Genomic DNA, 22468 nt, shown 5'->3' with positions numbered 1-22468 from the left:
GGGAACCACCAACATCTATTCGGGCACTTTGTTTTTGGAAGTACGATTCAATTCCTCTCTTTCTCTTATCCATTAGAAATCTATAACAATAACATTAATTCAATCAAAATTCAGAAACTTAATACATAACATAAGCAAACAAATGAATCCTTATCCTAAATTCTTAATAACTAAAGAAATGCAAAAGTTACTCAAGTTATTCTTCAATTCTATTATTTTGACAACAAATATAAAATATTACAGTATAATACAATCAAAATACTAACTAAAGAACCAACTGTAAATCGAAAATTTACAGTAATAATCAATGGTAAAAAGAGAAGTAGAGAATAAGATAAATAGTTAAAAACTTACCAATAAAATGAAAGATGATGATGGATATATAATCTCAAATTCAATGTTGGATTTTGTGAAAAAGAATGAAAACCCAGAATTATGCTTTCGCCGTTTCGCGCCTTTCAATTTTTTGCTTCTTCTCCTTTTTACTTTTCAGATGAACTTTTCGTTTCTTTCTTCTGTAGTGTGAATTGTGAATAGTGCTAATTTTTAGTATTGATAGATTTAATTAAAGGAAAGTCAAATGAAAGTGGTGGGGTGGAGTGAGTGGGCCGTGTATTTGAGAGTTGGGCCATATGGTACTTGGATTGGGGGGAGTGAATAAAGTTCCCAATTTAAAAATTACATATTTATATAATATATATATATATATATATATATATATATATATAGCTAATTCATCAATATATATATATATATATATATATGTAAAAAAAAAAATTGACCGGGCGACCGCCGAGGCTGCCCGGGCTCTGGATCCGTCTCTATTTCTAATGGATAAGAGAAAGAGAGGAATTGAATCGTACTTCCAAAAACAAAGTGCCCGCATAGATGTTGGTGGTTCCCGTTCATCTAATCCTGAGGTTCCAGTTCCAACTGTAGATGCAATTGAAAAAAGTCCACAACAACTACAAGCAGAAGTCCCTTGTCCAGAACTTCCCCCGCTTAAAATCACAAAGATTGGCAATGAATCTGATGATATTCATGTAGAACGTGATCCAGGTAAACGAAAAATGATTTGGGAATATCCTGTGAATAAAAGAGATGAAATTCGTCGAGAATATTTGATGCACGGTCCTTATCAAGTTATGGTGCCCAGCTCTCAAAGGCAGATTGATAAGTGTAGTAGAAGGTTTTTGCTTTCTTGGTATGATCAATTTCGGGATTGGTTAGAATATTCACCTTCAGAAAATGCCGTATTTTGCTTTCCTTGTTTTCTTTTTGCCAAGATAGATGCAAAGTATGGAGGCAATGCTTTTGTTGTTGGTGGGTTTCGAACTTGGAAAAGAGTTAACAATGGGAAAAAATGTGCTTTTCTAATCCATGTAGGAAGTGCTCCCAATTCTGCACATAAAGTAGCTGTGAAAAGTTGTCTTGATTTGATGAACTCATATTGCAGCACATTGGCAGAGTTGTTGACAAACAAACATCGGACTTAGTTAGAAAGAATAGATTACGAGTAAAAGCTTCAATTGATGTTGCTAAATTATGTGCTCTTTTGGGTATTGCATTCAGGGGACGTGATGAGAGTCCTGACTCTCGTAATCGTGGAAATTTTTTAGAGATTTTAAAGTACACAGCTTCTTATAATGAAGAGGTAGCTTCAGTGGTATTAGAAAATGCTCCTAAAAATGCTTCATATACTTCTCATTCAATTCAGAAAGAGATCTTATCTGTCTATGCAAGCAAAATTCAGAAGTTCATTCGAGCTGAGATTGGTGATGAAAAGTTCTGCATCATAGTAGATGAATCTCGAGATGAATCCAAAAGAGAACAGATGGCTATTATTTTGAGATTTGTGGATAAGGATGGGTTTGTTCGTGAAAGATTTTTCGACATAGTTCATGTGGAAGACACCAAGGCAGCAACTCTGAAAAACAAAATAAGTGAAGTTCTTTCTTATCATAATCTGAGCATTCAAAGCATTCGAGGACAAGGATACGATGGTGCTAGTAACATGAGAGGAGAATGGCATGGTTTGGAGGCTCTATTTTTGAATGAGTGCCCGTATGCATATTACATTCATTGTTTCGCTCATCGACTACAGCTGATATTAGTTGCTACATCTCAAAAAGTTATTTCCTATTGAGCACTTTTTTTCCCAGCTTCTTATTATTATTAATGTCACTACTAGAAAAGCGCTCATAGATAACGGATTTTTTCCGTTATCTATGAGCAAAAAAACTGTTGTGTATAGTGGTGTTATCTATGATACGTATCATAGACAACAGTTAAAAAACCGTTATGTATGTGAGAATAGATAACGGTACGAGACACTCATACATAACGGTATGAAACCGTTATCTATAATGATTATACATAACGGTTTATACCGTTATGTATGAGGATTTTTCCGTTATGTTTTGTATTTTTTTGTTTTTTTTTTCCTATCATAGTTAACAGTTTTTTTTCTATACATAACGGTATGAAACCGTTATCTATAATGCTTATACATAACGATTTATTACCGTTATGTATGAGGATTTTTCCGTTATGTTTTGTATTTTTTTTGTTTTTTTTCTATCATAGTTAACAGTTTTTTTTACTTTTTATAACGGTTTTTACCGTTATCTTTGATAGAAATACATAACGATTTTTTTGTACTTTTTATACTGTTATGTATTTCAACTACAACTAGCATATTTTAATATTTTTTCTCGATTTTTATGTTATTTATCTCAAGAAATAAATAAATAACTTTAAAACAACAAAATGATAAAATCACCAATAACAATATTATATACTCCATCATCCAAAATATTCATACATTACCATCCAAATGAACCAAGTATCAAGTACATATGATCATTGCATATTTCGATTCAAAATTGAAAGTACCAACTATCTTATAGCTAAAACAAAAATCTATCATATTATGTGTTCTAGCACCAAGTCCTCATGAACTAGTTGACCTGCTATGATGAATTTGCAGCAACTAACTTAGGAGAGAACCCGACACACAAGCTCAACCTGCCAATAGAAAAATAATCCAAATAAAATATGTGAAATAAAAGAAAACTGGACGAGAAAAAGATAACAAACAATATGTTGACTTTTGTTTCACACTACATCATGAATCACATTAGACGGCAAAGGCAAGAAAACATTTCTTTCAAAGTGTCATTCATGACTCCCCGTTCCCTGCAACTTCAAGCAGCAGCAGCAATTAGATTTCCTTTACAAGATCCAAAATTGCAACAGCAAAACCAGGCAAAATCAGTTTCTTGCCCTGAATTTTAAAGTTTATGTTGCTAAAACAAAATGTAAAAGTTCAGGGGCTTCATAAAACTGAAAAAAACTAAGGGTCTAGTGAATTAGAAATCAAAACCTCAAGAGCCAAAATGAAATGCATATGACAAAATTACCATCTTCGGGTTTCTTCAATGTGCTTAGCTGTGTCTTTACTGCCATCCGTTTGACAGACTCAGCTGTAATTGATTCAACATTTCAGAGGAAAATAAAATTAGAGACGACATATAGTGCAGAGAGTGCTACACTAATATATAACAACGAAAATCCAGACACCAGCATGCAATTGATGTGGAAAGGATGCTCCTCCTTATGGCTAGTTTACACAGCAAGAATCTGACCATCAAGATATAAAAGTAAAGAAGAATAACAAAAACAATACTCCTTTATCCACAGCTTGAAATAGCATTAATCACACGAAAGAAAACTCTGCCTTATTGTTTTTTGTACAGATGGAGAACAAACAGTATAATAACACTCAAATCTATATTTTACCTTCAAACTGTCTTTTTTTCTTTGCCCTTCTCCTCTTTCTATCTGCCTTTGTTAGCTCAGTTTCTTCTTTGATGTCAGACATAAATGGAAATGAGATAGAGCATCCAACTTCAGACAAAGAGTTTTGAACAGCATACTTGCCTGAGAATGTAAAGAAAGCTGACTGTCAAATCAAGTGAACCTAGTTTTAGTGAAACTAATGAAAAAATCATCTCACATGGAAAGAAAAAGGAAAAGACGATACCAAAGGAAGGCATGTGAATAACACAGTGTGAGCAAAAGAACATAACTGAATAGAAAACCAGAAAAACAACAGATAAAAACAGAGAAATAAATATATCCACCTTTGCAAAGGCTTCATCGACTATTATCCACTTAGCTAATAGGATAAGCTTCAGATAAATTAGGGAAAAGGGGAAAAAATCAGCAAAAAGTAGACATATAGTACCTGTTCCAATTTGCTCATTTAGACTTTAATGCATTAATGCATTACAATCAGCAAAAAGTACCTGTTCCAATCAGCAAAAAGTAGACATTAATGCATTACAAAAGCACCACAAATTATCCAGTAACTAACAAAAAACCAAACTTCAAATCTCACAACTCAATATCTTTAAGCAAAAACATATAGTATCTGTTCCAATTTGCTCATTTAGACTTCATCTCAATAATCACTACAAAGTGCAACAAATCTCATTCATGTTAATGGGAAATAAGGACAAAATACAAATAATACTATATATTCAATAGCTGTATTCGTTTAAACTTACTTGATGTATAGAACTCCCAAAAGATCAAATGTGACCTGCAATCCCATAGGTACCTATACAGTCAAGAAAAATAAGTAATGTTAAGCATGCACGAGCGCTTCAGCCTTTCCCAAATGAAAACGCCAAGCAGCCATTGACCTCACAGCTCACAACTCACACACAGCATCATTCAGCTGTGCAATCTTCTCAGCCAATTTCTTGCGTTGCTTCTGCACATTAAATATTTCGCAAGAATGTAAGTTGAAAGGAAACATATGGATGTCATTAAACTGAAGATGGAAAAACACCAATCTGTTGTCCAGCTACAACTACTATAATTCTACAATCTGTCCATTTTCACATACACGGAGAGAGAGAGAGAGAGAGAGAGAGAGAGAGAGAGAGAGAGAGAAACAGAGACGCACCTAGCAAGTTTGCATCACATAATACAAAATTCCCACAACCCTTTCTCCAGCAACAAGCTGTTGACTTTCGACATCTCTTTACTCTTAAATTATACATACCATATCTGTAGAGCAAGATTATGGGGCAGGTCGACGCACTCCGACAGCATGGGTATTAAACAAACAGGCACCTGCACATATTCAAGAAATACAACCTGCATTCACACACCAATATGGCTCCAGTCTCCAGACAGAGACTCGAGAATTAGGAAGACTAGTTTAACAGCACGACATTCAGCTACTCACATTCTGAAACCAGAAGGCGGAGAGGAAGTCATAAAACAACAGGGGAGTACACAAAAAAGCCACACAAGTTTCACATCATAAAGAATTTAGGAATCAATTCCAATATAATGTAGCAAAAATAGATGTAAACATGATTCTTTCCTCTACAACAAATCTAACATTACGCAAACACAAACTCACCAAAGAAACACCTTAGGCTGCTTCAAAAAAACATTCTCGGTAGAAGCAAAAACCCTAGTCCGCAGCAGCTGAGAGTGAACCATGTGATTCAATTAATCAAAGCAAATACACCCTCTCTATTTATGCTTAAATATTTCCCAATTATTTCAACTCCAACAGCAAAATAAACACACCTTATCTATTCAGGATCAAAAGCCTTTCTAAATGACAGCAAATCAAAAAAGATGAGAATAACAAAAACCCCCAAAAAAGAGAAAACCTCTTCAAGTGTGTGGTTCGAACGAAATAGACAAATTGCAGCTAAAATTCCAAAATTATCATAAATAAATAAATAACAGGACAGCAGCGGCTCGACCGCCACAGAGGCGCGGGCTTGCGGCAATGACTGCCAACGCTGCTGGATCCGCGGTAGCCGCCATGAATGAGACGGAGAGATAGGGCGAGTGAGAGCAAGAGAGAGAGAGACAGAGACAGAGAATACTGAGACGTACCGTAGCGGCGCGAAGAGTAATTACCGGCGTATGCAGTGGCTGTCCGGGGCGGAGGTCGTCGACGGCAACAATAGTGTTTGGGGATTTTAGGTGAGGAAGAATTTGGGGATTTAGGAATTTTAGGGCTTCACCTCCGAGAAGAAGGGGATGTAAGATACCGGTGGCGGGCGGAGGAATGGCAGCGCGGAGGTCGTCGGAGGAACGGCGGCGCAGAGGTCGTCGGAGGAGTTCGTGCGCTGAGAAGAAATGAACGGCGGGAATTGTTGGAGAGGGAGCGAAGAAGAGAAAACTCACACAACTCACGATTTTATTTGGGTGAAAATAATTAAAAGATGGTCATAGATAACGGTTTTGTAATACCGTTATGTATGCAACTAATAGATAACGAAAAAACATAACGCATTTGTTCAAACCGTTATCTATGCATTTAGACAACAGTACATAGATAACGGATTTTCGCAAAACCGTTATCTATTCCTAAAAGTGCGCTCATACATAACGGTTTTTGAAAAAAACCGTTATCTATTCACTGTTATGTATGTAAATTTTTGTAGTAGTGTGTAGTTGATTCTTCTGCGAAGCGCCATGATCAACTGCAAATTGCGCAGGCTATTCGAATTGAAGAGTTGACTTCAACCAATCAGCTTGAAACTGGTAGAGAAAAAAATCAGATTGGAAGTTTACAACGTCCAGGTGATACACGATGGAGCTCTCATTTGAACTCTATGCACAGCTTACTTAAGATGTTTGATTCTGTTCTTGTGGTACTTGGTGAGATCATAAATGATAGAAGTGCTGCTTCTAGGGTTGTAGCTGATAAAGCTTATTTTGTGATGATGTCCTTTGAATTTGTATTTGTCTTGCATTTTCTTATTGATTTGTTGGGAAGAGCAAATGATCTTTGTAGAATGTTGCAGTGCATATCCCAAGATATTGTTAATGCAATCGATGCAGTATCGAATACAAAAGAGATCATCCAAAAATTCCGAGAAAATGGTTGGAGTGGGTTACTAGAAAAGGTGAAGAGGTTTTGTGAGCAATGAGATATTGAAATTCCTGACATGAATGGTATGCGTCGATCAAGTAGAGGTCGTGCTCCGAACAATCCTGTCACGTGGGAGCACCATTATCGAGTCGACATCTTCTATGGAACAATATATTGCATATTGCAAGAATTGGGATTTAGATTCAAGGAAGATGCAATTGAGTTGTTAAAGTTGAGTTCATCTTTGGATCCACGACGTGGGTATGAATTGTTTAGTATTGATGATATTTGCAAGCTAGTTGAGAAGTACTATCCGGCTGATTTTTCAAGTCAAGATAAGCTGCATCTTAAGTATCAACTCGAACTTTATGAGCTTGACATTCGAAAAAGTGCACATTTTCAACATGTTGAGACACTTCCTGAATTATGTCAACTATTATCAAAGACAGGTAAGTCAGCCATTTACTATCTTGTTGACAGGTTGATTAGACTTATTTTGACTCTTCCGGTTTCAACGGCAACATCAGAACGTGCATTCTCCGCCATGAAAATTGTGAAGACAAGGTTGCGGAATAAAATGGAAGATGACTTCTTGTCTAGTTCTCTGATAATGTTTATCGAGAGAGAAATAGCTCAGAGCTTTGATGTTGACTCAATTATAGATGAGTTTGATATCATGAAAACTCGTAGATCGCAACTTAAAATTGGTTGCAAGTGAATCTGTAGTTTTATTATTTATTTTGTATAGTTATATAGCTTTTAAGATACTTTTATAAATGAAGTTATATATCTTTTTATATTTGATTGTGTAATTTCAAATAATTATTTCAAGACTCGGTTTATTTTCTTTACTAAAAATTCATTAGAATCATCCGATGAAATCTCGCCCGGTCCTAATTAAATTCTTAGATCCGTCCCTGATTAGAAATCTATAACAATAACATTAATTCAATCAAAATTCAGAAACATAATACATAACATAAGCAAACAAATGAATCCTTATCCTAAATTCTTAATAACTAAAGAAATGCAAAAGTTACTCAAGTTATTCTTCAATTCTATTATTTTGACAACAAATATAAAATATTACAGTATAATACAATCAAAATACTAACTAAAGAACCAACTGTAAATCGAAAATTTACAGTAATAATCAATGGTAAAAAGAGAAGTAGAGAATAAGATAAATAGTTAAAAACTTACCAATAAAATGAAAGATGATGATGGATATATAATCTCAAATTCAATGTTGGATTTTGTGAAAAAGAATGAAAACCCAGAATTATGCTTTCGCCGTTTCGCGCCTTTCAATTTTTTGCTTCTTCTCCTTTTTACTTTTCAGATGAACTTTTCGTTTCTTTCTTCTCTAGTGTGAATTGTGAATAGTGCTAATTTTTAGTATTGATAGATTTAATTAAAGGAAAGTCAAATGAAAGTGGTGGGGTGGAGTGAGTGGGCCGTGTATTTGAGAGTTGGGCCATATGGTACTTGGATTGGGGGGAGTGAATAAAGTTCCCAATTTAAAAATTACATATTTATATAATATATATATATATATATAGATATATAGCTAATTCATCAATATATATATATATATATAGGTAAAAAAAAAAAAAATGACCGGGCGACCGCCGAGGCTGCCCGGGCTCTAGATCCGTCTCTATTTCTAATGGATAAGAGAAAAAGAGGAATTGAATCGTACTTCCAAAAACAAAGTGCCCGCATAGATGTTGGTGGTTCCCGTTTATCTAATCCTGAGGTTCCAGTTCCAACTGTAGATGCAATTGAAAAAAGTCCACAACAACTACAAGCAGAAGTCCCTTGTCCAGAACTTCCCCCGCTTAAAATCACAAAGATTGGCAATGAATCTGATGATATTCATGTAGAACGTGATCCAGGTAAACGAAAAATGATTTGGGAATATCCTGTGAATAAAAGAGATGAAATTCGTCGAGAATATTTGATGCACGGTCCTTATCAAGTAATGGTGCCCAGCTCTCAAAGGCAGATTGATAAGTGTAGTAGAAGGTTTTTGCTTTCTTGGCATGATCAATTTCGGGATTGGTTGGAATATTCACCTTCAGAAAATGCCGTATTTTGCTTTCCTTGTTTTCTTTTTGCCAAGATAGATGCAAAGTATGGAGGCAGTGCTTTTGTTGTTGGTGGGTTTCGAACTTGAAAAAGAGTTAACAATGGGAAAAAATGTACTTTTCTAATCCATGCAGGAAGTGCTCCCAATTCTGCACATAAAGTAGCTGTGAAAAGTTGTCTTGATTTGATGAACTCATTGCAGCACATTGGCAGAGTTGTTGACAAACAAACATCGGACTTAGTTAGAAAGAATAGATTACGAGTAAAAGCTTCAATTGATGTTGCTAAATTATGTGCTCTTCTGGGTATTGCATTCAGGGGACGTGATGAGAGTCCTGACTCTCGTAATCGTGGAATTTTTTTAGAGATTTTAAAGTACACAGCTTCTTATAATGAAGAGGTAGCTTCAGTGGTATTAGAAAATGCTCCTAAAAATGCTTCATATACTTCTCATTCAATTCAGAAAGAGATCTTATATGTCTATGCAAGCAAAATTCAGAAGTTCATTCGAGCTGAGATTGGTGATGAAAAGTTCTGCATCATAGTAGATGAATCTCGAGATGAATCCAAAAGAGAACAGATGGCTATTATTTTGAGATTTGTGGATAAGGATGGGTTTGTTCGTGAAAGATTTTTCAACATAGTTCATGTGGAAGACACCAAGGCAGCAACTCTGAAAAACAAAACAAGTGAAGTTTTTTCTTATCATAATCTCAGCATTCAAAGCATTCGAGGACAATGATACGATGGTGCTAGTAACATGAGAGGAGAATGGCATGGTTTGCAGACTCTATTTTTGAATGAGTGCCCGTATGCATATTACATTCATTGTTTCGCTCATCGACTACAGCTGATATTAGTTGCTACATCTCAAAAAGTTATTCCTATTGAGCACTTTTTTTCCCAGCTTCTTATTATTATTAATGTAGTTGATTCTTCTGCGAAGCGCCATGATCAACTGCAAATTGCGCAGGCTATTCGAATTGAAGAGTTGACTTCAACCAATCAGCTTGAAACTGGTAGAGGAAAAAATCAGATTGGAAGTTTACAACGTCCAGGTGATACACGATGGAGCTCTCATTTGAACTCTATGCACAGCTTACTTAAGATGTTTGATTCTGTTCTTGTGGTACTTGGTGAGATCATAAATGATAGAAGTGCTGCTTCTAGGGCTGTCGCTGATAAAGCTTATGATGTGATGATGTCCTTTGAATTTGCATTTGTCTTGCATTTTCTTATTGATTTGTTGGGAAGAGCAAATGATCTTTGTAGAATGTTGCAGTGCATATCCCAAGATATTGTTAATGCAATCGATGCAGTATCGAATACAAAAGAGATCATCCAAAAATTCCGAGAAAATGGTTGGAGTGGGTTACTAGAAAAGGTGAAGAGGTTTTGTGAGCAGCGAGATATTGAAATTCCTGACATGAATGGTGTGCGTCGATCAAGTAGAGGTCGTGCTCCGAACAATCTTGTCACGTGGGAGCACCATTATCGAGTCGACATCTTCTATGGAACAATAGATTGCATATTGCAAGAATTGGGATTTAGATTCAAGGAAGATGCAATTGAGTTGTTAAAGTTGAGTTCATCTTTGGATCCACGACGTGGGTATGAATTGTTTAGTATTGATGATATTTGCAAGCTAGTTGAGAAGTACTATCCGGCTGATTTTTCAAGTCAAGATAAGCTGCATCTTAAGTATCAACTCGAACTTTATGAGCTTGACATTCGAAAAAGTGCACATTTTCAACATGGTGAGACACTTCCTGAATTATGTCAACTATTATCAAAGACAGGTAAGTCAGCCATTTACTATCTTGTTGACAGGTTGATTAGACTTATTTTGACTCTTCCGGTTTCAACGGCAACATCAGAACGTGCATTCTCCGCCATGAAAATTGTGAAGACAAGGTTACGGAATAAAATGGAAGATGACTTCTTGTCTAGTTCTCTGATAATGTTTATCGAGAGAGAAATAGCTCAGAGCTTTGATGTTGACTCAATTATAGATGAGTTTGATCTCATGAAAACTCGTAGATCGCAACTTAAAATTGGTTGCAAGTGAATCTGTAGTTTTATTATTTATTTTGTATAGTTATATAGCTTTTAAGATACTTTTATAAATGAAGTTATATATCTTTTTAGGGCTGGTCTTGGGTGCGACCGTCGCACAGTGTGCGACGGGTCCGCCCCGGCCCGCGCCCGACCCGGCCCGCAATCCAAACCCGAAATCCTAAATCCTAAATTATTACATTTATTTATAATAATTATTACTTTTAATAAGCATAAAATATACATTTGTTCGCACAAATGTATACTTATATAAATATAGGTATTTTTCTTCATTTAATATACAGTATTATATTTTCTAAACCCTAAATTCTATAAACTAAACCCTAAACCCTGTAAACTAAACCCTAAGCGTGAACACTAAACCCTAATAGGTGAAGACTAAACCCTAAGTCTGAACATTAAACCCTAATAGGAGTATTTACTTTTAATAAGCATAAGATATGCATTTGGTCGCACAAATGTATACTTATATTAATATAAATATTTACCTTCATTCAATATAAAATATCATACATATCAATATACATTTATATGAACAAATGTATATATTATGTTTATTAAAAGTAACCATTATTATAAACAAATGTAATAATTATGAGTATGGGTCAAACCCACGCGGGTCAGGGTTCCGGGTCAGGAGGGCGGGTTTGGGCCGGGTCGACCCGTCGCACACCTGTGCGACGGTCGCACAGGAGAATTAGCGATCTTTTTATATTTGATTATGTAATTTCAAATAATTATTTCAAGACTCGGTTTATTTTCTTTACTAAAAATTCATTAGAATCATTCCTAATTAAATTCTTAGATCCGTCCCTGATTAGAAATCTATAACAATAACATTAATTCAATCAAAATTCAGAAACATAATACATAACATAAGCAAACAAATGAATCCTTATCCTAAATTCTTAATAACTAAAGAAATGCAAAAGTTACTCAAGTTATTCTTCAATTCTATTATTTTGACAACAAATATAAAATATTACAGTATAATACAATCAAAATACTAACTAAAGAACCAACTGTAAATCGAAAATTTACAGTAATAATCAATGGTAAAAAGAGAAGTAGAGAATAAGATAAATAGTTAAAAACTTACCAATAAAATGAAAGATGATGATGGATATATAATCTCAAATTCAATGTTGGATTTTGTGAAAAAGAATGAAAACCCAGAATTATGCTTTCGTCGTTTCGCGCCTTTCAATTTTTTGCTTCTTCTCCTTTTTACTTTTCAGATGAACTTTTCGTTTCTTTCTTCTCTAGTGTGAATTGTGAATAGTGCTAATTTTTAGTATTGATAGATTTAATTAAAGGAAAGTCAAATGAAAGTGGTGGGGTGGAGTGAGTGGGCCGTGTATTTGAGAGTTGGGCCATATGGTACTTGGATTGGGCGGAGTGAATAAAGTTCCCAATTTAAAAATTACATATTTATATAATATATATATAGCTAATTCATCAATATATATATATATATATATATATAGGTAAAAAAAAATTGACCGGGCGACCGCCGAGGCTGCCCGGGCTCTAGATCCGTCTTTGATTCCCGAAGTCGAAAAAAAATTATGGGATACAATTAAAAAAATATTGGGTTGGGTATCAATTTGATAATATCGGAATATTGGGACATAATTGATAATTCGGTCAAACGATGGGACAGAAAGTGACATTTATCCAAAAAAGTTTGATGACTACATTAAAGTTACAAGTGACGACGATCTACCACTAACAACATTATGTCGCAAACCAAAATAAGAAGAAAATATCACCAATCGTCAAAATCAAAAAAGAAAAATATTTTAAAATCGTCTTGTTCCGTACTTAGATAATTTAGGACGCTTTTCATAGATCTTTTTACAGCTTTATTTAGACGTATATTATGAATATTGCTTTCTTACATTCAAATTTATTCATTAATAGTTTTATTGATTCCTTTTTGAATTTAAATTATAGCCAATTGAATAAGTCAATTTCATAAATACAATTAATAAATAAAAATAATCAAAACTGTATAATAATATCTATATATTTAATTGTCATCATATAAAATCACATGTGTTAAACATGCATCCTTTCTGCTAGTCCTATAAATATACGAAGAGCTCAAAAAAAATCTATAAATATACCATTTTAATATTGTTGCTGGGAAAATGTTAAAAATCAAGATGAAGAATGTCTTTTTTTCTTTTTTCTTTTTCGAGAGAGTAAAGCTTATGAATTTCATAATGCCATCACTTTTTTTAAGATTTAGAAGTAGTTGCATCGAATGGTAGTAAGCACTGATAATTTCAAGGAGTCATTCAACTTTTTGATTCATTGGAATAGCCAAGGTATTTTATAATGAGTAATGCTAAACAGCCACATTGTGGTCACCCACAATTTACCTAAATAAAAAATAATTTAATTTATTTAATTTATTTTTTAAAATAAAAATAAGATTTAGTTATTTTATCATATTCTCTACATTGTAATTATTTTTTTGTAATTTTTGATAATTTTTTTTATTTTTATTAAAAAATAAATTAAAAATAAAAAATGCAAAAAAATTAAAAATAAATAAGTACAATGTAGATAATATAGTAAAATAACTAAATCCTATTTTTATTTTAAAAAATAAATTAAATAAATTAAAATTTTCCTTATTATACTAGTGTGTGGGTGGCCACAATGTGGCTGCATAGATTTATTGTTTTATAATAGGCACATCAAACTTTTTTTAAAACAAGCCCTCGACAGGCCACCCTAGTGCTCTTCAAATTCTTCTGGTTGCCGCAAATTAAAATGGTTTCCATACTCTTTAATTAAATCAAACTCTCCTTTTGTCTGTAACTAGTACTCCCATTCGGTGTGATGCACCACGAACATCGAAATTAGACGATATATTTAAATAAATAAATATAAATATTAAACAAATAAAATAAAATAATTCACATCAATTATTCAATAAAATCCTGAATTTGAAAATATAAATTTTCAACTTTATATAAAGTATAATGAAAATTAGCATTAGGCGTTATTATTATAGAATATTATGCATCATAATAAATATATAAATATTTTCATACACAAACATAAATAAAAAGTTGTAAATTTTTAATGAAGTCATAAAATAAAATATTTTAAATTTTAAATTTTTCATAACTTATTCGTCTTAAATTTATTTTTGATGATTTTTATACTATATTAAATTTAAGATACGTATTGAATATTTTTTCATGAATTAAATTTGACAATATTTAGAAAAGAATTAAAATATAAAAAAAGAAAAAAAAATAATAGAAAAATTAGTGGAAGAAGAGAGACAAAAAAGAGGGAAAAATTGAGGGAAGAAACTCATCTTATTATATAGATATAGACGCTTCATGTTTCCAATGGATAAAAGAAGAAGTTGGAATTTGTTAATGTTAAGACCAAAAATTTTAATTTTGAATTATGGATGGCCTATCGGAATCGAAGAAAGACGTCGAAGTGATATGTCTAAGATTAGTTCTTGAATAGGAATTTTGTTGCTGCAGGTTGTGGAGGTTATAAACACAAAATCTTGGGTACATCTGGGTGTACCGTACAATCGGGTTGATCCGTACCCAAAATCGTGTTATTTATATTATTTGGGTCAGGATATGAGTTCAAATCAGAGTACGAGTCAAAATCTAAGTGAAAGTTCAACTTAGTTGAACGGTACACTCGGGTGTAAATCTAAGTGAAAGTGCAACTCAGTTGAACGGTACACTCGGGTGTACCCAAGACCATCTCGGTTATAAAAATATTAGAATTTAATTTAGAGTTTAAAGGATAAAACCGTATACTCCCTCCGTCCCATTAGTAGTGTCTTATTTCTTTTGGACACAGAGATTAAGGAGTGTGTAGAAAGTAGATAAAATTGGTTTGTGAAAATTATTTAAATATTAGGTATAGAGAGATAATATTGTCATAAAGGGAATGAGACCAAAAATAATATTGTCATAAAGGAAATGAGACCAAAAAAAGAAAGTGGGACACTACTACTAATGGGACGGAGGGAGTATTTTTTTTTTTTTACTTGGAGGAGTTAGGGAGGGGGAGTAGTGGGGTTTGAACTCGGGACCTCACTGTTCACACACAGGAGATCGCACCACTTGGTGTCCCCTTGGGGACAGGAGTATTTGTTTTTATTTATAAAGAGACTCTAGAGAGTAAAATGGGAGTAATTAATAAAAGGGTAATTTTAAATATAGCCTCTTAAACTCTCATTATAGCCCCTCGTTAAAATATATATACATATGTACATATTTACCCCTATGATGTCATTTTAAAATTTTACAATTACTATTTTCAAAACATTTACGCAGCCCCCCATTTCCTAAAAAAATATATAGCCCCCCTCCACCCCCACAAAAAAAACTGTGCAACTTTAATTTAGAATGCAGTTATCAGAGTTCAAGAAGTGGGGGCGGCACCACTAGGCAGGAGAAGAAAGAAGGATAACATGTTGCCTTCAATTTTTGAATCTGTTTTCATTCATGGAGGTTTTGGGCACTCATTTTTTCTCCCTTTTTTTTTAAATCTTCAATGAGCCAAGTTCATGCAATGATTTCAAATTAATTCGCCGTGAACATTATAATTAGTTTATCTTTAAATTGAGTGTTAGTCCAACGACGTTCTCTACATTCATTCAAAAAAGTAAATAACTTAATTGAGATATTCTTGTAGTTGTTGTTTCAATGGGAGATGGATGTTTTTGGTTCCAATTTGATGATGGTTAACTAGCTCGAAACATTAATGCATCTGTTTCATTTGCACTGCTTTCTCATACAAAAGCAATAAAAAAGTTATTGAGAAAATGATGGTCAAAGTTTGTAATTACTTGGCATAGTGAAGTCAAGAGAGATGATGTAATTACTTTGTGTAGTGCCATCAGGAAAGATGCTGCTATTATTCTCTTAAAAAAAAAGATAGAATGTATCCTTGAAACAAACAATTGTGAGTCGCAAATTAATTCTCTTTGTGTGCAGATTTGAGGGTCGAATGTTTCAAAGAGAGAGATGGTTAGTAGGAGAGAAGGAGAGGCGACGACGGTGATGGTATAATCGGCGGCAACCTTCGCCGGAATAGGAGGAGATGGAAGCGGATTTAGGAAGAAGAAGAGGGTTATGTGATTATTTCTTGGGGGTTCTGCAAATTATTTCTTGGGAGGGGCTATACGGATTAGTTGCAAAAAGAAGTGATATTTAATTTAAAAGTTATAATTAAGAGAATAAAATAGTAAATCTATAAATATTTTTAATATTATTTAATATGAAGGGCTATAGTGAGTAAAATGGAGGTGTGAATAAAATTACCCATAATAAAATCACCCTAATCCATGCCACTAAGTAATCCATGCCCATCTTCTTACCGTGAAACTAAAATAGAGTGTATTGGGCCCAATGGGCTTTGAGCCCATGCTCATTCTCATAAGCTCTCACCGAATCACGGTGACAGAGATGGGTTCCATTCATGGGAGACGCTAATCTCGGTTCAAAGCCAGCACCTGATGCTGGTGGGTCCCCTCCGCCGCCCATCTCCGAAACCATGACGGTGGCGGAATGCGAGGATTTCATCAAGGAAAGTCTCCGAAGTAATTTTCTATTTATTATGTATTTCATTTATTGCTGTTTCTCAGCTCTAGGGTTTAGGGTTAAGGTTCAGGGTTTAGAGTTTAGGAGCCACACTCATATTGTACATGTCGCAGATCCAACGGTGAGATTTCTGAAGGAGCATTTGGAGAAATCCGGTTGCAGCATCGGAACTAATTTCGTAAGGGCCGTCAATTGCAAAGAAAGAATTGCTGGTCGATACGTCAGGGGATCTGGGGTATATATCTCCAATTCAACTTTTTTATATTCTAATTGGCCAAATTTAATGCATTAGATGGTTACTTTTGATTCCCGAAACCATATTTTTTCTTTCTTAATATTACATTGAATCGTGATGCATATAATTCGAATGCTAATTTTTTCAAAGAGGATTTTCGGTTTAATGTGACTGCCTAAAATTTTGTTTTTGTGCATTAGATTGATGTATGCAGCAATAACTTGGAATTTAATGATGAGGTTCAGCAAGTGATTATTCATGAGCTCATTCGTGCATACGATGACTGTCGTGCTAACTTCGACTGCAATGACTGTGTTCATCTCACCTGCAGTGAGGTTGATTCATAAACCAGTGATCAATCTAAGCATTGTTCACTGCTTCATCATGGTTTTTATTTGGAAATGACAGATGATATGTAGCTTCATCATGTTTGGAATGTTGAATGCAGATTCGAGCCAATCAACTCAGCGGTGATTGCCATTACAAACGAGAGCTTCTTCGTGGTCATGTAAAGTCGATGAAGGGTCATGGGCAAGTGAGTTTCATCTCCTAGATCACAACTTTTGCAATTCCTTAGCAAGCACTATATATATGCCATTTTGTTTGAATTGAATGTTAGTGAATCTGTTGAATAATATACCACTGCATAGTCATAGTTGTCCTGTTACTACTGTGTGATAATGCGTGTTTGAGTGGATTCCGTAGGAATGTGTGAAGCGAAGAACATTACAAGCAGTGGCTGGAACCCCGCTCTGCTCGAAAATAGCAGTAAAGGATGCGATGGAAGCTGTTTGGGATACTTGTTATAACGATACTGCGCCTTTCGACAGAGCTCCTTGAGTTGAGAGAGTTGCTACTCACTTCTCTTGGCAGGAAATTATCTACGCGTCATTGTTGATTCGTATTAGCAAGCATTGTTATGTCTTACTTTACATTCATGAGGTATGATTATGGATGACAATCGCGATTGACATCAATATTTAGATTCATCAAGTTTGCATGGTTAGTTGTGGTTCTGACTAGTATTTTAGTGTTGGTTTAAGTAGTAATCATTTTGATTTTGCAGTTTCTTTGTAGGTTCTTGTAGCATGCAATTATGTAAGTTTCTCCTAAACCAGCAGAAAATTGTTGTTTATGAAGTGAAGAAATTCAGCTCATAAAACATAATGCCTGTTATTTTTATGATGTTAACCAGAAAATGTCTTGTATTGCTATTTATGTGACACTACAAGAAGTGTTAAAATCCCTCACTTCCTCATTTGATTTCTAATCTCATTCTTCTGCAAGTCAGGCCAGGAAACTAATTATAGGATCTTGTTTTAGTACCTTTATAATAGATATTTTCACCCTCACTATTCGAGCAATCCTTCTTCACGAATAGGCAACATTATGTAATGTTACTATTTATGATCACAGATCTTCCTTCACTCCATCAAATCGCCATCAGGTTTGATCATATCCTGTTTCGTTTCTGTATTTAATACTCCCTTTGTCCCAACTTTTAGTATGCTTCTTTCCTTTTTTGGTCGTCCCACATTTTGATATTCATTCATATTTTTAGTAAAAGTAAGTGGAACTTTTGCTCAACTTTAATTATTTTAACACTCACATAAAAGATGAGACTCTTATTCCACTCACAACACACCCAAGCATGTCTACATTATATATATGTATAGTCGAAAAATTGATGTGGTTGGGGAGAGGGGGAACATGATGACTTCCATAACTCTCTCTCTGATATTTTGGAAGTTATTACGTCAATTCTTAAATCGCTTTGAAAACATGTCTGCATCATGGAGCACCATTAGACCATTCCAGTGAAGCTGATACCATTTTCCCTTCAATGCGCTGCACTTTAATGATATGCGGACTTGTTTACTGATTCTTTAAGCATTAGAAATCTAAATTGAGTATAAATCTAAGTTATGGGATTTAACGTGTTTTGTAACTAATGTAGGAATTTAGGGATGTAAACAAACAAAGTCGCTCGCGAACTATTCGGAGCTCGGCTCGAAAAAAGCTCATTCAAGTTCGTTTAGAGAAGCTCGACAAATAAACAAACCAAACTTGAGCTTAGTAGTATTCGGCTCGTTAGCTCGTGAACATGTTCGTCAAGTGATTCAGCTTTAAAAATATAAATTATTAGTAGATACAACTTATATTTATCCGCTAAAATTAATAATAATTGTATTAAATCTCTAATTAATTTTATTTGTTATAAGAAAATAATTAATATTACTCCCTCCGTCCCATGAAGCGTGACCCATTTCTTTTTGGCACGGGAATTAAAAAATTGGTATTTTGTTTGTTAAGTGTGGTATGTGAAAAAGTGAAAATGTGAATAAAGGGTAATTTTTTTGCTATTTTTAGAAACAGGTCAAGCTTCGTGGGGCAACTCAAAAAGGAAAGTGGGTCACGCTTCGCGGGACGGAGGGAGTATTTTGAATAAAATATTTTATTTTTGAAATAAAATAATCAATATTTTGAATATAAATATATAAATTTAGAAAGTTCATATAGGCTCGTGAGCCTCAAAGTATTCGGTACGTAAAGTTCCGGATTCGATTCGATACTAAACAAACCAACTTGAGCACACCATTATTCGATTCGACTCGGTTCGATTACACCTCTATGTAGGATGATGAACAATGTTTGAATTTAATGAATGAATTTTTGTTATCAATGTATATATTTTTAGCTTTCTATTATGAGTTTTTAAATTTAGTGAAATATATATTCGAAAAAGCAGGAAATTTTAATATAATTGTAAAATAAAATTGTAATATTTGAAATAGACGACGGTCGAGAAACTGTCGTCTATTCTAGAAATAGATAATGGTTCACGTATTGTCGTCTATTCTCGAATAGAGAATAGACGATGGACGGACGATCGTCGTCTATTAGCTCCACTAAATAGACTACACCTTCATTTATGACAGACGATTTTCACATGGATGACGGTTTTGGCCCGTCATCTATTAGCAAAATTCTTGTAGTGTCGACACAGTTTGGGATATTGTTTTCAGCATAAACTCTCCTTTTATGAGTTGGATTCGCGTTCCTAGTTTCTTCTAACACACACCGAATTAGAGATATATTGAGATTCAATGTACCATATTTAAAGTCCCACTTTATTTTTATTTTAAATTTTATTTATTTTTTTATATGTTTTTTTCCTCCAATTTCAACAATTTGTATGCTTCAGTTTTGTGATTATTAACTAGGACTTATTCCATCTAATTATAGTATATAATTATTTTTTTCATCATTAAATTTCTCTTTTATTATCTAAAAATAGGTTGATAAATTAAAAGTTATGGTATATAATTTTTCAAAATTTTGATTTTTTGAAATAAAAATTATGTATAATTTATAGCCTTATAATTTTATTTTATAAAAAGAAAATCATTAAAAATTATGTATAATTTATAGTCTTATAATTAACAATCCTCATTTTTTGGCTAATTCTTACCATATTTAGAAATGCTTCAAAATTCGTGGAACGATTGAAAAAGAAAATTGCATCAAGATTCGTGGAACGGGTGAAGTAATTTCTTTTAATCACATAAAAACATATAGATAATAATAATAAATAAAAAAAATGATTGGGCGGTGGTCGAGGATGCCGGACCTCTGGCACCGCCCCTGGCGCGAAGGCCGTGTGCGTGGGGAAGGGTCGGCATAACAAGATTTGATTTGAGTGATGTAGAAGGTTACGAGGTTTCTCCCAATCAAGAAAAAGAAAAGAACAACAAATAAAATATGATACAAAAGGCAAAAGAATACGTGAAATAATTTGATAGATTAATTTTTTTTGAAATATCTTAATATTCTTGACAATTTCTACTAATTACTCTTTCCATTCCGCGAAGTTTGAGCAGTATTCATTTTCGAATTGTCCCACGAAGCTTGAGGACTTTTCTTATGTGGCAAAAGTTTTTTTTTCTTTATTCACCTTTTCATTTTTTCACTTACCACAACACACGAAATACCAACTCCTTAAAATCCGCGTAAAAAAAAATTGCTCAAGCTTTGCGGAACGGATGGATTAATATTTTAGAACTCTTTACAAGTGCAATTTTAATACCCCATCCGTCCACAAAAAATAATCTCATTTTTACCATTTTGGGACGTCCACAAAAATTAGTCTATTTCCACTTTTGGCAACTTTCAATCACATGGTAGACCTTTATCTCCACTCATAATACATTTAATTAACATTATCAATACTACCTTTTATTATGACCTTTTTTCTACTCACAATAATTAAACTCAACTATTTTTATTAAAATATGTGCCGTCTTCTTTTAGGACTATTTTTTGTGGATGGAGGCAGTACCTGATACACTCTACTAATTTGAGGATCAAAAAGATAAATAAAGTAAATATATAAGAGTGGCACTTCAATGAACAAAACCAAATTAAATGTCCCAACTAGGGGTGAGCAAAAAATCCGAAACCGAATAACCGAACCGATCCAAACCGAAATTTTAAAATATGGTTCGGTTTTTTCGGTTTTTCGGTTCGGTTCGGTTTTTTTTTCCATAAAATTTCGGTTTTTCGGTTCGGTTCGTTTCGGATTTTTTAAAACCGAACAAAATCGAAAAACCGAATTATATTTATAATATATATATAAGGGTTATTAGCCTGTAAATACACGAACTTTTTATATTTTCTGAAATTTAACATGACTTTTATTTTTAGCCCACAAATACACGAACTTAGCATTTTTTCTGATTTTTGACATCGACAAGAAAAAATTCTAATTTACTATTAACGTGAAGGTCGGGATACCATGTCATTCACTCTCAAATCAAAATAATGAATCAAATTATTCTATTCAAGTGCATATTTCGTAGTCCACATCATGTATTCCGGCCTCCACCTCAACAACAAATAGAGTTTTTTCATGTCGATGTCAAAAATCAAAAAAAATGATAAGTTCGTGTATTTGTGGGCTAAAAATAAAAGTCATGTTAAATTTCAGAAAATATAAAAAGTTCATGTATTTATAGGCTAATAACCCTATATATAAATATATGTTATAATATTTTAATTATAATTTTATAATATCTAACTTCCAATATTTTTTAAATTTTATAGTTTTTTTTTAGAATTTTCGGTTATTTTTAATGAAAATTTCGGTTTTTTCGGTTTTTTTCGAAAATTTTGGTTTTCTTCGGATTAATTCGGTTTTTCGGTTCGGTTCGGTTCGGTTTTAATTATAAAAATTTCGGTTAATTCGGTTCGGTTTGTTCGGTTAATTCGGTTCGGTTCGATTTTTTTTAAAACCGAACTAAAATATGGTTTGGTTTGATTTTAGCAAAAACCGAACCATATAACCGAATATATATATATATATATATATATATATATATATATATATATATATATATATATGGGAGGGCTACAGTGAAAACACTTCTTAAAATATAAATATAAACGTTTTTTAATGTACGAATTTTATCCAACAGGGTTACGAATTCATCCAACAAAGTTACGAATTGCGAAAAATAAATTTTTGTTACCTTTGGGATTCGAACTCAGGAC

General features: G+C 33.5%; 4 protein-coding genes across 7 annotated transcripts; all 4 read left to right on the top strand.

Annotated features, from left to right (window-relative positions):
• The first annotated feature begins 830 nt into the window (after positions 1–830).
• Positions 831–2146, top strand: LOC131018438 (uncharacterized). Its single transcript, XM_057947161.1, has 3 exons — positions 831–1059; positions 1231–1412; positions 1457–2146. Exons 1-3 carry the CDS (start codon positions 831–833, stop codon positions 2144–2146), a joined length of 1101 nt encoding a protein of 366 aa, XP_057803144.1.
• A 4846-nt stretch (positions 2147–6992) lies between these two features.
• Positions 6993–7634, top strand: LOC131018437 (uncharacterized). Its single transcript, XM_057947160.1, has one exon. The coding sequence runs from the start codon at positions 6993–6995 to the stop codon at positions 7632–7634; it is 642 nt and encodes a 213-aa protein (XP_057803143.1).
• Positions 7635–9767: 2133 nt separating this feature from the next.
• Positions 9768–11075, top strand: LOC131018436 (uncharacterized). The gene has a single exon (XM_057947159.1). It carries the CDS (start codon positions 9768–9770, stop codon positions 11073–11075), a length of 1308 nt encoding a protein of 435 aa, XP_057803142.1.
• A 5364-nt stretch (positions 11076–16439) lies between these two features.
• Positions 16440–18080, top strand: LOC131017819 (mitochondrial inner membrane protease ATP23-like). 4 transcript variants are annotated; one of them, XR_009099871.1, is made up of 6 exons: positions 16490–16682; positions 16797–16918; positions 17119–17253; positions 17367–17453; positions 17624–17860; positions 17996–18080. XR_009099871.1 is itself a non-coding variant. In XM_057946554.1 (5 exons), the coding sequence occupies exons 1-5, from the start codon at positions 16562–16564 to the stop codon at positions 17756–17758; spliced, it is 600 nt and encodes a 199-aa protein (XP_057802537.1). In that variant the 5' UTR covers positions 16440–16561; the 3' UTR covers positions 17759–18080. The 4 variants fall into 4 exon arrangements, 2 of the variants coding, with proteins under 2 accessions (XP_057802537.1, XP_057802538.1); XR_009099872.1 differs by having other exon boundaries at positions 16496–16682; positions 17985–18080; XM_057946554.1 differs by having other exon boundaries at positions 16440–16682; positions 17624–18080.
• Positions 18081–22468: the final 4388 nt, after the last annotated feature.

This window comes from Salvia miltiorrhiza, chromosome 3 (assembly GCF_028751815.1).
Source record: "Salvia miltiorrhiza cultivar Shanhuang (shh) chromosome 3, IMPLAD_Smil_shh, whole genome shotgun sequence".
NCBI classification, from domain to species: Eukaryota; Viridiplantae; Streptophyta; class Magnoliopsida; order Lamiales; family Lamiaceae; genus Salvia; species Salvia miltiorrhiza.
The sequence above is the reverse complement of the archived record's forward strand: the minus strand, read 5'-3'. Positions and strand labels throughout refer to the sequence as shown.